Genomic DNA, 16762 nt, shown 5'->3' on the forward strand with positions numbered 1-16762 from the left:
TAAGTCTGAATGAGCTTCCTTCATTTCGCCAACCTCTGAAAACAGGTCAGCAGTTTGGCCGCGAAGACAAGCATTATTTTGTTTTACAATAAGGCTTTTACTGGCTTACTGGTATCTGCTGGATCCCTGGCCTGTTACACAACACTGAGAAAGGAAAGGAAAAATGTACGTTTGAAAGGGAGGGAAGTGATTGGTAATATTGGGCTGCCTTTGATATCTGGTTTAAAACACAGACAATATTCTCAGATTTGAAACAGATGCAACCAGTTGGTTAACCTATAATATGTTTTAGGATGTTGAATACAACCTCTTTAATTGTAAATTGCACTCTATAACAGCTGACAATATTTTCTATATCAACATGCTTCATTCGGATCTTCCCGCTACGCCCCCCTGTCTCTTTTTAAACTGCTGTAGAAGATGCGACTACTTCTACTGCTCTTCGCAAACGTAAGATTCCATGCGCAACAGACACCGTCGTGCTTTAGAATGCGAATCTGGCCGTCAGCACCGTTCCGCTCAAGTGCATCCAAACGGCTTCAATCAGTAGTCCCACACTTCTTAAAGGAGCCCTCCAGCAATATTCAATGCACATATTTTTTTACTTGCGCGTTGCATAAACTGAAGAATGGTAGCGACAGGTGCACGCAGTTTTGAAGCTATGCAGTTAAGGAAATCTTAAATAGAAGGAATGGTGACTATGAACTTGGTTTTCGCGGTATCACGTGACCACATTTCACTCGCCACTCACGGGCATTGCATGGTGCCGCCAATGAAATGAGATGAAATGTCTCACGTAAATAGCGAAATAGCGCTTGCACATAATCGCTGTCTGTTATATCCTGTGCATTGATGACGACGATACTACAGAGTGAGACCATTGACAATGTGTCGAAGGAGCAGAACTTTCATACTTTGAATGCTGCAACACTCACGAGGGCACAAAAGGGGCCTGCACAAACGGGTACACAGAAAAACTATAAACTTTTCCGTAATGCCAGACATTGTGTGCACACTGTTACATGTGCCGCAAGGTTAGACACAGGTGAGAAGATAGCACCCCTCCCTTGTTTTATCACAGAACTGCCTGTATTATGGTACAAAGGAAAACAAGCAAAGATTAATCGAACTCCATCTGTGGAGTTCAATGAATGCTTATGAAAAACAAACTCACGAACGTACACAAGCAAGAGAAAGAAGTGAGACAAGCTTTTCTTATGCACATGATACGAGCAAACAAAAAACTGCAAGCGAAATACCAGTCAAAGCCTCTATCTTTCTGTAGTATTGTTTTTCTTGCAGTGTTGTTTATTTGGAACTTAGTGGGAAAGCATGCAAAAAAAAGTATCATAATTTCATTTCTGATGTATTGTCTCGATCACTTTTAACTTTACATTTATCCAATCAATGGTCTGCGCTAGCCTCCGTCATTTGCGCCCGAAATAGTCATGGCGAGCGCCGCTACGCGTTCAAGTGGTCGTCAGCTGTGTAGTGATTTGAGTGGGTGATTAAAATTATAAATGTATTCATATTGGTGGCTCAAGCTATGCTAAAATTATCGCCATCCATCTATCTACGAAATAACCAAATAAAAAAATAGGTGCTTTGAAATTGTTGGATTGTTGGGGGGCCTGTTTACGAACCTAAACTAAACTACTAAACTGTGGCACATTCATTGGCTCTATAGTCTGCATACGGCATTTTATCTGCTCCTGCGAGTGATTTTTCAACGTTCAGTAATGATAACATCTGGTGTTTTTCGTCCCAAGTCCACGATATGACTACAAGAGAAGTCGAAGTGCAGCGCTCCGAAAATTTCGTCTGTTCCTTGACGTGCATTGACGTCGTACAGAACACGTGCCTCTGGAATTTCGTCTACATCAAAACGTGACCGCCATGGCCGGGTTCAAACTTCGAACCCGCCACCTTCGGTTCAGTAGCCAAGCCCCATAATATCAACGTTCACAAAGATAATATTAATGAAGCTTTTGCTGTTGCAATGTCTCAAGGTATTTTGATCGACGGCTAGGGGTAAGGGGGGGGGGGGTGAACTTTTTTTGCTTTTAATTCTTATTATTGTTTTACTTTTTATGAGTCCACTCACGCCCCCGAGTTCGTAAGCGCCGTGCGTCGCTGCGGTAAAGCCACGCAATGACGTTTTCCCATGGGCGTTATCTTTCGGCTACAAGTTTCTACGTTTTCACGAAGACTGCGTAACAAAAGGCACTGCGTCACTACGAAGGTGCGATTGGTCAACATAGGAGTAGTACTAGATTCGACTTAGCTCTTTAACTAGCCCTTGTAATGCTGTCCCTCCGTGTGAACGCGACGCATGCCGCAGATGTTGGCGCGGTGCCAAGTAGGTTACGGCGCTGCTGCGCGCTGATGTCATGCTCTCCTCGCAGTGCGCGCTGACGTCACTCTCTCCTTCGCCTGCCGCGCGCTCGCCGCGGCGCCCGCAGCTGCCACCTCGTCCATAATCCTGCAAAACCTACCACGACCACCGCTGGCTGAACCGCTGACTCGTCGGTTCACGCGCAATACACCTACGTGCGCGTAATGTACGCGTTGAAACAGGTCTGTACGTGTCACCTACAAGACCTATGCCAGCCATCACTTCAAACTAATCTTCCTGTGCTCACAGCAGCACCCACGTTAGCGCCATTCAACCCACCCCGTCGCGGTGGTCTAGTGGCCAAGGTACTCGGCTGCTGACCCGCAGGTCGCGGGTTCATATGCCAGCTGCGGCGGCTGCATTTTCTATGGAGGCAGAAATGTTGTAGGCCCGTGTGCTCAGATTTGGGTGCACGTTAAAGAACCCCAGGTGGTCGAAATTTCCGGAGCCCTCCACTACGGCGTTTCTCATAATCATATGGTGGTTTTGGGACGTTAAACCCCACATATCAATCAATCAACGAATGAATGAATCAATCAATCAGCGCCGTTCAACCCGTGATGCCACCCGTGCGCAACGCTGCTGATTGGCATCTTATCAGGGTTCCCTTCGAGGAGATTGCCCAAATGTTTTTCTGCATAAATGCCCACCAAATAACGTATAGTTACACAACACAAGTAATTCAGTGTCATGTAGTACAGTGAGGTACTACATGGCCCTACATACGATCTGCTTCGGAATCCTAACTCTCACATAAACCGAAATTGCGGCAGACGCACGTGACGGCTGAATTCGATGTAATGGAAACATTTGTAGGTGAAACAAAGTCCTACTTTATTTCTCGGACTAAATTTAGGCAGCTGTCTATTAGTTAACTTACACTCTATTTTAAGCTCCATAGTTATCCTGTTTCTTGAAGTCTTTACCGCTTAAACTGGAAGGGGACTCCTTGCCCTCGAAACGTAACGTAGATACGTGACATTACACAAGGAGATTTTATCCGCTACTTCATTGCCGAGGCTATAGGCTTACTTGCGCGTAGCGTCAGCTGCACTAGTGCAAAACAGTGGTTTCTGTTTCATTCTGTAGTAGTTTTACTGATCTCTCTTAACCCTCTTCCATTATTTGTTGTCCTCTCGATCGTTCTCTCTTTTTTTTAACTCAGGGTAACAGCCATTGACAGCGCTCAACGTTCTCCAAGAGAGAATGGTTTCCACAGTGATCGAGCCGAAGCGTCGAAACGGTTTCGCATCCCACCCTCCGTCATCATCGTCAGGCGCCCTGTCTGGGGGAGCTCCCACGTGCAGCTGCCGTCTGCGAGGGCAATATAGCCTCGGGCGACACCTGACACCGGGCGTCGTCGCCCAAGAAGACCCTTGGTCAGCGGTGCACGCGCGATTGCAGCCGGATGGTGGCCGCCTCGTTGCGAGCGGCCAGTTTGGGCTGAGAGCGCAATGGGCCCCGTACGGCCTGGACTCCTCTCGCTCGTGCTGCTGGCGCTTCTGGCGCGAAGCGCGGCCAGCATCATCGGCCGAGGAGGCACAGCGCGCCAGCTGCAAGGGTACGTACGCCGCCACTAACCCGAAGGGGTCACGGTGAACCAAATGGACACACGTGGATGATCTGCATAGCTTGCTGCTTTTTTTCTCACACTCATTTTTGTTTGCTTTTTTTATCTGAAGTAGTGGGGCGCTGACTGCCTTTGAGGATTGCAGAACCACCTCACCGAATCGCCATACCAGAACCAGCTGTTTTCAGCAGTCATCTGTTCTTTCTTCACTGTATTTTTTTTCAATAATAGTAGTAATATTAAAAGTAATTTTAGGGTTTCACGTGTAAAATCACCCTGAGATTATGATACGAAACGCAGTTGAGGGCCCCCAGAATTTAGCACACCTAGTGTGCTTCAACGTTCCCTGACATGGCAAGTATACGGGCCCCTGGTATTTCGTCTCGGTGGCGAAGTGACCGCCGCAGTCGTGATCGAACCCTTTTTTTGTAGCACCTTTTTTGTAGTTGAATTTATTACAATATTTTGTATACATCTGAACATGTCTATTCAAATTTTAAGGCACTTTGCATTGCGGTTGACACACACATAAATCATCATGCCGTGTCAGCTTCGTGTGCAGAATCGCAAGGTTGTTCAGTGGGGCGGGTCCTATCTGTAAAGTTCCGTGTTTTTATACTAATCCAAAAAATATCCGATAAACACCCACCAGTAAAATTTTTTGCCAATTTAAATTTATTCGATAAATTGCAACTTTCAAAGGGCATTATCAACGTTTGAACGGCATTTTCAGAGCTGATAATCATCAGTCGAATGGAGCGCACGTTTATCAGTAGCCTCGTCAAGTATGCTTGCTTCCATTACAACTCGGGTGCTTTGTATTGAAGTATTTGTGCTAATATGAGTACATGTTTGTGTGGTCAAACCTTCCAGACATCTAAAATAAACTATTAGGGTATGCATAATGTCACTTTGGGAACGAAAATATATAATTTTCTCGTTGGAAAGGCCAGGTATATGTTTAGAAGAGCAAGGCAACAGCTCCGTAAGAAAATAACGACACGTGGTACACGCAGTTTTAAACACTTTTTGTTGCAGGGAGTTTGAGTTCCATGCAAGTTTGTAAGTGAAAATCTTTTAAAGGACGCAATATTTATAGACTGGTTCCTTTGTGTCCGCTTTAGATGTTTTTTTAAGCATTGTCACTCAGTAAAGATTTGTTACTAGCAGTGTTGCTTTTACTAGTGCATTTAGGCACCTCGCCTTGTGAGAGTTACGCAGTTTGAGACTGTGTGGGCGCCTTCACAGTTACTCCCTTATGAGTGATGAAACTTGATCGCAACGCGGTGTTAGTCCAGTGTTCACAAGCCAACCTTATCCTTAGCTCTCCTTTTTTCCTTTTGGTTCCGTACCTTCAGTGTTGGTTATAACTAAAATAGGCCAATAACAATTGTGGGTATTCACGTGCCATACAATGTTATGCTTCTTAGATACACTGTAGTGGAAGACCATCAAAATTTAGACCACCTTTTGAAGGTTTATTGAAGTGCCCTGACCCAGTAGTTATCCTTTACCCTGTTGGCATTTTTTCGTTCTTATAAAGCAGAGAGCACGTACAGAAGTACAAGTAAACCGTTAGACGAGAATATAGTTTATTTGTCATTACGCCTCTTAATGAGCGGCACGTAAGCTTAATAGACAAGAAATACCCGTTAACTCAACCTCGTAGTCACATGCACACAACCCCTTCAGATTTTTTTTCCTCTGTCATATATTTCAACTCACCACTTCCCTGCAGTGCAGGGTGAGGGTAGCAGACAGAGAGGTACACAAAGAGTTTTATAGAATCCAAGAGGGGCTAGCCGGGAAGCATCGATCTGGCGCAGTCAGGTTATGCACTGTAGAGCGTATGTTTCGTGTGATGACTCCATCAATGGGCTTGGTTCAGCTACCGTGCACAAACAGCCTGGCCAGACTGTGCGGTATCTGGTCGCGACGCTTGCTTCCCCGTCGTTTTTTGACCTTATTTTCACTATCCTTGCGCCCATGCCTTTAAACTGCCATGGAACGATATGCGCACTGATCTCCATCATGGAGCCCGTGCTATATCTTCGGTGCTTGGTATATAAGCAACGGCATGCCTAGTTTTTTTGCATCACCACTGCCATCTTTATGGTGGCTAATATCTTCGCTGTTAAATAAAAAGAAGGAAGCGGCAACTCGCAGTTAAACCAACCATCGAAAATGGAATAACAGCAGGAAATGATGTGAGTTAGCGTGCCTCCGCCTCGGGACATTTACACAGAAATGTATTTGATGCAGCATGTATTTTCATGCAGGAAACTAAACGTATTAGAACATAATGTCTTGTTTCATACATGCTCAAAAAGACTACCTATATAATTATTCATGCGAATAAATGTAGAACATGCATGCCATTTTGATCGGGTGAGTACTGTCATGTCAGCTTAAAATTTGAGACTTTCAATGTGGTAGTAGTGCCATTTTCTTTTTGTTCGTATTATTTATTTAAAAAATATATTGTAATTTATTTTACCTCTTTCTTTGTGCACTTCAGTAATGGGACGGCAATCTTTTAATAGTTATTATATATAGGCTACAACTATAGTTTTCTTGGCCAATTCCCCACAGCAGGTATGTGCCGTAGTTGGCAGGTCAAAAAAAAAACAGAACGTGTGTTTAGAAAAAGTTTTGAATCATCTATAGTACTTGGTACTCTACTGCAGGAGAGCGAAAAGCCGTCCAGTGGGCTTCACATATTATGAAGCCGCGTCGACAAAAATTACGCCGTGAACGCGTTCACGAGCACCCTTTAGTACCCCTCTGTTCACGTACTGCCAGCGGCATAGCGAAATTCGTGGCATAAAACCACGTGAAATAAAAGCCGGGCGCCAGAGTGAATGTTTGGTCACACCCCTCGAGACGATGCCGATGCACGTCACCGAGTGGCAAAGGGCCTACACTGCAACGCCCCCTTGCTTACGCGACGCTTATGAGGTTACCGAGTGCTGAATGGCAACCGTCTACCTTCCATCTTCTATCAACTCTTTTTTAGCAAGGACCCTCTGTTCACAAGAATAATTGATTTATATGTAGGGTTTAACGTCCCAAAACCACCATATGATTATGAGAGACGCCTCTGTTCACAAGGACTACGCTTGTGTTAAAGAATATAGATAAAATATTTGATTGTGGCCTTTACACAGATGGTGGTGATTTCTGGTTCCGCCACGTATTTCCAAATAGCCGTTATGCACAGTCTGGCACACTGGTGTAAGCATCCCTGTGCACGTGTTGTTTCATCCGTCAAATAAAGTTCCACCCATAGAACATCTAAGCATGACATTTACCTGACCGAGAGAGTTGCGCTTCATCTTTTTCGTGCGACCCATGAGTGCTTTTCTCTTTTAATGTAACCACTGCGCCTATTATGAATGAAACGTTCGTTGTACCTTGTTACAACGTTACGTTTGAATGAGAGAAATGTGAATATTTGCTCATATTTGCCAAGAAGTTCAAGTTTTTGATCGAGACTTGGCGACGCGAACGAGTGCCTGTATGTAAAAGTCACATATGCCTGGCCTATTCTATGTGACGGTAAATTAGCCTTACGATGTGTGGTGCAAAATGAACCACTTCTACGTTTGTCGTGACAGCTGACTGCTTTCCCATACTCGAGTGCGTTGTACTCAAAGTTGTCACACATTTTTCCAAATACACAGTTTGTGCTGGTAACCTACTTCCTGCGACATAACTCGCGTACTAGGATGGCTTTCTGCTCACCCATAGTAAAGTGCCAAGTACACTGAACCGTTAAACACTTCTTCTAAACACAGTTCGTTACTGTCCTCGTTGTACGGACTCTAACTTCACTTGCGTGTTACGTACTACATCGAAATGAACGTTTTCTAAACATAGGCAAACATAGGCACATTCATCATGAAACTGCAGAAAAAAGAAGCAACATTACATTCTACTGTTTGTCAAGTCGCCACAGCTTTCCCGGCAGAGACCAAATGGATGCAGCCGTTCGATCCACCCATGATGGCGTCGGCAGTGTCACCATCACGCTATCAAAATCTGACGCGGCGAAACGACTTTGTGCGCTAGCACGTCATTTAACGCTGGACTGGTGGAATCCGCGGACGGTTACAAGTCCACGTCTACATACTGATACCGTACTTCTAACGAAGTGTGGAAGAGGAGGAGGAAGTGCAATTGGGTTCTCGCAGGGCTAAGTCTCACCTCGCCCACCTCGCACAGGGTTAAGCATCACCTCGCCCTGTAAAATAAACATCTCACACCATTACAGCATTGGTGGAGAGTGCTACGTAACGCACTGGAGCCCCCAAAAAGGACGACTGAGCTCCACGGGTTGTTGTTCTCTCGTCCTTCCCAGACAGACAGACAGACAGACAGACAGACAGACAGACAGACAGACAGACAGACAGACAGACAGACAGACAGACAGACAGACAGACAGACAGACAGACAGACAGACAGACAGACAGACAGACAGACAGACAGACAGACAGATAGATAGATAGATAGATAGATAGATAGATAGATAGATAGATAGATAGATAGATAGATAGATAGATAGATAGATAGATAGATAGATAGATAGATAGATAGATAGATAGATAGATAGATAGATAGATAGATAGATAGACAGACAGACAGACAGACAGACAGACAGACAGACAGACAGACAGACAGACAGACAGACAGACAGACAGACAGACAGACAGACAGACAGACAGATAGACAGATAGATAGATAGATAGATAGATAGATAGATAGATAGATAGATAGATAGATAGATAGATAGATAGATAGATAGATAGATAGATAGATAGATAGATAGATAGATAGATAGATAGATAGATAGATAGATAGATAGATAGATAGATAGATAGATAGATAGATAGATAGATAGATAGATAGATAGATAGATAGATAGATAGATAGATAGATAGATAGATAGATAGATAGATAGTCTCGGAAGGTTTAGCCCGGCTAGAATCCAATATCACTTCCTCCTTCTCTTCAACACTTCGTTCAAAGTACGGTATCAATACCTTAGACTCGGATCGTCCATTACATGTGCCATCCAATCTGGCAAGCCCTAATTCTATCCTTCTAGTACATCTCTGGCTGGGGAAGGGGGGTGCGCGTTTGCCGAATACATATTCATTCACTATTTAAAGGGCTAAAACTTATAGTAATTTTTGCTGATGCGGTGAAACGATCGCGCGCTTTCTGTGTGAATGCACCCGTTTCGGCACCCTAATTATAGCCCTCAGCTGTATATGAACAACTGGACAACCAACCTCTCACAAAGTACAATCCAAGTTTGTGTTTCGTTTGTGCTGGCCGTCATGACACCGGACTACCCGTTCTTCAAGGCAAGTGGCTATGAGAGCCTTGCTTGTGTTTCTTCGAGAAACCGAACTAGACGACCGGTTATAACTGGTCTCAGACGATGTTGGTGTGTTGCCTTTAGACACACATACCTTTGTCGCATCGTTGTGGCCTTTCATCTTTACTTTCATTTTTTCGCAGCCATTTTTTCCTTCCCGAATATGGTTTAGCAAACCGGAGTTCTTCCTGGTTAACCTCCCAGTTTTTTCTTTACCTTTCTCTCCCCTTCTCTCCTCGATTGGATGTCACACTTGTACAAATTCTCTCTCGGTGAGGCAACGATAAATGTCGGTGCAGCTTACAATTATCATTAGGTTGTAAACGACCGTATATTGTTTGCTACACACATTCGCGTGGTTTTAGAGGCAAACCTCCTTGGGTCGTAGGTCTGCACATCCTCCTATGTATGTAGTTGTAGTAGGTATAGCCACCGGTGGCACTTACCCGCTCTAGAGCAAGTACGTGCCACAGGGGATGCGAGATGGTGGTGCTTGGAGTGTTCACTAGATTGACGTACGGACGGACGGACAGACAGACTAGCAAACGGACGAACGGATGGATGGACGCGTGTAGCGAGTATGTTCCACAGGGGATGCGAAATGTGAAATGGCGCTACTTGAAGTGTTCACTAGATGAACGCACAGACGGACGCATGGATGCACAAACAGACTATCAGACGAACGGACGAATGTATGGACGAGCGGACGGATGGACGGACTCCTGGGCGGACGCACGCACAGACGGACGGACGCATAGATGAACGCACGGATGGTCATTCGGATGGGCTGACGGACGCTTCGCCCCACTCATCATCATTCACTCCGTGGATTTGCTGCGACTTTTTTTTTTCAAATGAGCGTGGCTTTGATGAAGATAGTTCGGTGACTCGAGTAACTCTTCATTCTATTTACATCCGCGCTTTCGTTAAGGTCATAGCGGATGCTGATGCCGAGACAAACACGTATAAATTGTGCGTTCCTGTGTAAATAGCGGTTGGCAGTAAACACCAGTGTTTGTGATCTCGTCTAGTCTTCGCATCTTTCAATTGTAGTACGTTTGCCTCCATTACATGCTTCTTGTTAATGCGGGGCCGATGAGCCCGACGAAACCTTTCAGTTAAGTGACTGCTCCACCAGGCCACAATCTCAAAGGCTTCATTCCTCCGGTACTGCTTTAAAACTCAGGCTTTCAAGCTTGTAAAATGTGACACAACGTTTCTGTATCGTTTGCTCACTAAAAGAAGAAAAATTATTAGAGTGCAGTTTGTTTTTTGTCCGAGACCTTGATACGCCCTCTTTTCTCTCTCTCTCTCTCTCTCTCTCTCTCTCTCTCTCTCTCTCTCTCTCACGTGCGTGCACGTTTGTCAACGTTGTTCAAAGCTATAGGGAGAGTTTGACGGCAGACAAGCAGCGCTGGCACGTTGGAAACAGCCAGCCGACAGCCCTTGCGCTAAGGCGATTTGCCTCACTAAACCAGCTTAGGCTTAGCGTGAAGGGGGTGGTGGTTTTCTTCATGCATGCAAACATGTCTCAACGCTGCCGTATTAACTGGCCATCCGCTTTCTTCAATTTGGCGGAAATTCTCAGACGGTCCTCCCGTCGTTTCTCACTCTTTCTTAGCTTCGAAAATTCATTTTCTTCTGTCTTATATCAGCGTTGATTCTTTCTCGCGTGAACGGAGGTTACAAGCTTCGTCCGCCTAATACGCCTGAATCGGTTGGCTTATGCGCCTAAGTAATTTCAGTTTTTCCGCTCAGCTGCCAAGCATTTCCCAGCAAGAGCCCAGTGCCACTCAAACACCGAGTACGGCCTCGTTACATGCGTTAACGGGAAGCGTAATGTAAAATCTCTGTTTTTACGTGCCTGACTACTTCTCGTTCCGCGGAGTTTTTTACCACCCCCCCGCCCAAAAAAAAAAGGATGAGAAAACACTGTTAAATTGCGACCACGGCCGTTGAGAAATATACTAGAGTAAAGAGCAGCCACTTGAGCTGTTTCGCGGCCGTGCAATCAAGTTTGAAACAGACGCCAGGGGGCGAGGACGCATACACTTAGAGCTCCTGACAGGGGACGCATAGAGCAGGGGACGCATACACTTAGAGCTACTGAATTTCATTCAGGGGTTTTACATACGTACACTTATTAATTAGTAGCTGCAGGACCGCTGGATAAAAAGCAAGTTTTTTTTTTTTTATCCAGTGGTCGTGGCAATTTTAACAGCTACCTCACAAAGATTATCGAAACACGAGTTCGGCAATAATTTTCTGCGTAGAAAAAGCATTTTACTGTTGTTTACAATCTTCCAATCTTGCATCTTGGCCTCACATCTTGTGCTGCAGAAAGCGTTCAATTTGAGGCACATTCAATAAATTCATTAAAGCCTCAATAGAAGGTAGTTTCTTTCCACACTTGTTTTACATCCATGTGGTTTAGATTCACATTCAGAGAAATACGTAGGCGTATAACATTCGTACAGACACTGTAGCCTTCGGAGCGTTAGGGCGCAGCTTCAAATCGTAGCATCTCGAGAATATATATATATATATATATATATATATATATATATATATATATATATATATATATATATATATATATATATATATATATATATATATATATATATATATATATGTGTGTGTGTGTGTGTGTGTGTGTGTGTGTGTGTGTGTGTGTGTGTGTGTGTGTGTGTGTGTGTGTGTGTGTGTGTAACACAATGGAACCGTTCTAAATAAGAATAAATATATTTAGTTTCGGAATGGTTCCTCCTCTCAACAGGGGATGAGTTAAACTAACATAAATGCTGTACTAGTACGTTAGCTGAACTCGTCTATTAACGAAGGGGGGACCGCTCCCATATTTATCCTTGTTCACAGCGCTTGCGTTGTGTTATAACTTATATATATATATACATACATATAGCACCCTCTGCTGCGTTGCAGATCTGACCGCCGCCGTGGTCAGTTGTTTCGCAGCTGCTGGGGAGTGAGGGCCGTGAGTTATTTGACGTTTGCATATGGGAAGAAGCGGCCAGATACGGCACCAGGGGGGCCAATCCTTCTCTGGTGAGAAATGCGTTCCCGGCGGTGGTTACCGGTGAGGCCGCACCCTAGGCCTCGTAATGCAGTTCCATCACCATGCGGATTTTTTTTATCCAGTTGGGAACTGCGTGGCACCGGGGGGGTGCTAAGAGGGTGCTAAGAGGGTGCTAAGAATCTCTGGATCCGGACAGGCCGCCATTGGAACTTGAACTTGGCAACGTTTGACGCTAGAACCTTATCTAGTGAGGGAAGTCTAGTTGTACTATTCGAGGAGCTAGAGGGTGTTAAATGGGATATAATAGGGCTCAGTGAGGTTAGGAGGACAGATGAGGCCTATACGGTGCTACAGAATGGGCACGTCCTTTGCTATCGGGGCTTGGCTGACAGAAGAGAACTGGGAGTGGGGTTCCTAATTCACAGAAACATAGCTGGCAACATAGAGGAATAGTATAGCATTAATGAAAGGGTGGTAGGTATTGTAATTAAACTGAATAAGAGATACAAGATGAAGGTGGTACAGGCCTACGCGCCTACATCCAGCCATGATGACGCTTCAGTTGAAAGCTTCTATGAAGATGTGGAATCGGCAATGAGTAAGGTAAAAACACGGTATACAATACTGATGGGAGACTTTAATGCAAAGGTAGGGAAGAAGCAGGCTGGAGACCAGGCAGTAGGAGATTATGGCATCGGTACTAGAAACGCCAGAGGAGAGCTACTAGTAGAATTCGCAGAACGCAATAATTTACGGATTTTAAATACCTTCTACCAAAAACTAGGAAACCGCAAGTGGACATGGAGGAGCCCTAATGGCGAAAATAAGAACGAAATAGATTTATAAGGAGTGCACACCCAGGCATCGTGCAGGATGGGGAAGTGGTTGGCAAGGTACGATGCAGTGACCATAGAATGGTACGGTCTCGAATTCGCCTAGACTTGAGAAAGGAACGACAGAAACTAATACGCAAGAAGCCAATCAATGAGCTAGCACTGAGAGGTAAAGTACAGGAATTCAGAGTCTCGCTTCAGAACAGGTACTAGGCTCTTAGTGAGAAAACCAACCTTAGCATAAATACAATGAATAATAATCTGACGAGTATCATTACGGAGTGTGCAGTGGAAGTTGGAGGCAGGGTAGTTAGACAGGACACTGGCAAGCTTTCCCAGGAAACGAAGAATCTCATTAGGAAGCGCCAAATCATGAAAGTCTCAAGTACAAAAGACGAAATAAAACTGGCAGAGCTTTCGAAGTTGATTAATAGGCGTAAGGTATCCGATGTAAGAAGGTATAACATGGAGAGAATTGAACACGCTCTGAAAAACGGAGGAAGCGTCAAAGCAGTGAAGAGAAAACTTGGGATAGGCAAAAATCGGATGTATGCACTAAGGGACAAAGAGGGCAAAATAACTACCAATATGGATAGGATAGTTGAAATAGCGGAGGATTTTTACAGAGATCTGTACACTAACAGGGACAACCACAACTTTAGTACTATAAGAACTAGCAGTAACCCAGATGACACCCCACCAGTAATGATAGAAGAAGTCATAAAAGCTTTGGAGAGCATGAAAAGAGGCAAAGCCGCTGGTCATTAAGGGTAACTAACTGGATTTCCAGAGAAGGCAAGCGGGATAGGGGGAGACAGAAGGTTAGGTGGGCAGATGAGATCAAGAAGTTTGCGGGTATAAATTGGCAGCAGCAAGCACAGGACCGGGTTAACTGGCGAAACATGGGAGAGGCCTTTGTCCTGCAGTGGACGTAGTCAGGATGATGATATATATATATATATATATATATATATACAAAATTTGTCACTCCAAGCTATGCGCTCATTGAAAGACTTGTTGTTCACTCGAAGGCAGTTTCTATTTCGTTTTGTTTTCTGGAAAGCTATTTATCTCGTCGCGCGTGTGTCGGACGGTATCGCAGCGGCTGTGTAAAACGATCCGTTGTGCTGGCACCGGTAGACGCCGAAAGAAAAACGACTGAATCTACGCCAGCACCGCGCTTTTCTGTCAAGTGCCGATCGAATGACAACCACGCACGAAAGTGCCACAGCACCTTCGTAAGCCGCTCAAGGGACTCATGTGAGTCGGCGTGAGTTTCATTCCGAAACGCGCGCTGTATTGCGACACTTCAACACCACCACCCGCGAAATTGATACAGTCGACAAAATTTGTCGACGCGATCGCCCACGCGTTCTTGCGAATTCCGAGAAAATCACGGAGTGGACTGCTGAAACGAAATGCAAGGGACAGAGCTGGGTCACATTGTTTATTTCTAAAAAAACAGTATGATTATTTATGAATATGGGTGTACCAGGAAGCACGCAAACTCTTACACGTACAAGAGGGGAAAGAAGAACGAAGCCTTAGAAATGAACACGAGGCGCTGCATAATATTGTTCCTAACATTCGAAACACAACGTCCACACTGATGAAAAAAATCTTGTTTTTGTGGAAATAAAGTTGTTCTGGGATCACTATGTGGCTATAAACGCAAGTTGGCGCAACCTCACTCCCTCCCACCTTCCACACATATATTCACATTACCAACTTTTTTGAGCTATCTGTCAACCACGGGCAAGTCTCTCAAAAAAAAATAATAATAAACTGAAGAAGTTGCATTTCGGCCCCTCATTCCACACATACATCCACATTGCAAACTATTTTCAACCGTATGAAAACCATGAAAGAGTATAGCGAAATGAAGAAGGAAGAAGCTACAATACGACGCAAAGAAGACGAACACAGTGTTAGGGCTGCTCGCACCGAGAATGCAAAATAAACGCCACCAGCAAACCAATTTTCACAACCAGACAACGCAAGCCCGCAGTGAACTAAACCAACCACGCCTTGCGGTCCAGCGCCAACCGTTTTTATCAGCAAGCAACGGCAACGTCGCCTCACTTGCGTCGGCGAAATTCAACCGGCTGTCCGTGGCACACCGCTCTTGCTCGACCCGTGGCCGTTGCCTCCCGCCACGAGGGACACGCGCCGTCTAGACGAGGGACTCAAAACTTCCGCTTAACGGAGGAAAGGCGGTAAAGAAGAGGATTGGGCATGACCGCTGTATGCGGCCCTGAACCACCGTTTTTCTTTTTAGCCTTCGCTCTTTTATTTTCTTTAACTTTATTGTTTGCGCTTCAGTCGAGCACGAGATCTGACTGCACCAAGTTGATGTCCGTTTCATACAATATCTCTCGCATTTTCCATTATGACCCAAGCTGTTTCAAGCATTACGTGTCCATTCCATCTTACATTTTCATATGACCTCTGCAACAATGCTGTTCTGCTATGGAAAGAATTCTTCAAGAAGAAAATTATTCAGGATCATTCATTCATTCATTCATTCACTCGTTCGTTCATTCGTTCACCGTACTTCTTGTAGCCCAAAATTTGGTACGTTAAAGTTCCTTTCTTTACAGCTACAAACGAATTGAAATCAGAGCAAGTGATCACCATTTTCTACCTGAATTAGTCTCCGCAACATGCCTAGTCACCTGGGCGCTACTCCTGCAGGAATAGGGTTTGTCAACCCTTACAAAGGTGGCCGTCAGCACGCTGACGCCAACCTCCTTTTTTGTGTTCCCGCTACTGACCACTGCATGTGACGCCGACAATTGTTTGATGCGATAGCGTCAAAGATCTCGTTACCCGGAAATTCTGGTATCAGCGTCGGTTTCGGCGTCGGTTGCGGCATCATGGGCTTTAAGCGAAACATTGGCGTGGTCTGTAAGCGAAAATGTGAGATGGATTCAAATAAATTATAATAACAAATCTTCAGTTTGAGCGAGAATTGGGCCGAGGCCTTCGGCGGGGCAAGCAAGTATTCTACTACAGGTTCACGCCATTGTTTGAAGCAGCTTCGTCAGAAAACGCTATAATAATTTCCTGTACTGGAAAAGTCTCCTTAACGCATGTAACAGTACGTGGAGGATCGTAAAATCGCACCAAGTGTCGAAACGTGTAACTTGTGCAACGAGTGGATGGCTTAAAGCTGCCCACCCATTTGTAAGAGGGCCACAACGTAGGTTCGCTTGGTACTTTACGGGTGCGCAGTTGGTACTTCCCTGATCTGCAAATGGAGGGATTGCAGTATAATAGGAACTTCACAACTGTACTTGCTGTGGACACTCTAGCATGGTTCCCAGTAAGCAATGTTAGACGCGGAGTGTTTGTTTTAATTTTTTTACTCGTGGCACGCTTGAAAGCGAAGCCATTTGAAGCCTCCATCAAGATTACATCATCTCTTTTCGTGAGTCAGTTCAGAATCATGCTGCCCAGTTTATATCATTTCAGCACAGTAAACATGCAAGCGTCACTCAGATTAAATCATCTCTTGAGCTCACTCCTTTAGCTGATCGCAGAA

The 16762-nt window shown here is 44.8% G+C and overlaps 2 protein-coding genes across 3 annotated transcripts in view; one reads left to right on the forward strand and one right to left on the reverse strand.

The window, feature by feature from the left end:
* Window positions 1-16762, reverse strand: part of LOC142807537 (neo-calmodulin-like) — a 134773-nt gene that overhangs the window by 10114 nt on the left and 107897 nt on the right. The window lies entirely within an intron of this gene.
* LOC142807353 (uncharacterized) overlaps window positions 3799-16762 on the forward strand; it is a 93291-nt gene continuing 80327 nt past the window's right edge. For both annotated transcript variants that reach the window (XM_075891342.1, XM_075891343.1), the window contains exon 1: window positions 3799-3956. In XM_075891342.1, the coding sequence (XP_075747457.1) occupies window positions 3850-3956 (107 nt within the window). In that variant the 5' untranslated portion in view covers window positions 3799-3849. The remainder of the gene's footprint in view (window positions 3957-16762) is intronic.

Source organism: Rhipicephalus microplus, chromosome 1 (genome assembly GCF_043290135.1).
Source record: "Rhipicephalus microplus isolate Deutch F79 chromosome 1, USDA_Rmic, whole genome shotgun sequence".
Taxonomy (NCBI): Eukaryota; Metazoa; Arthropoda; class Arachnida; order Ixodida; family Ixodidae; genus Rhipicephalus; species Rhipicephalus microplus.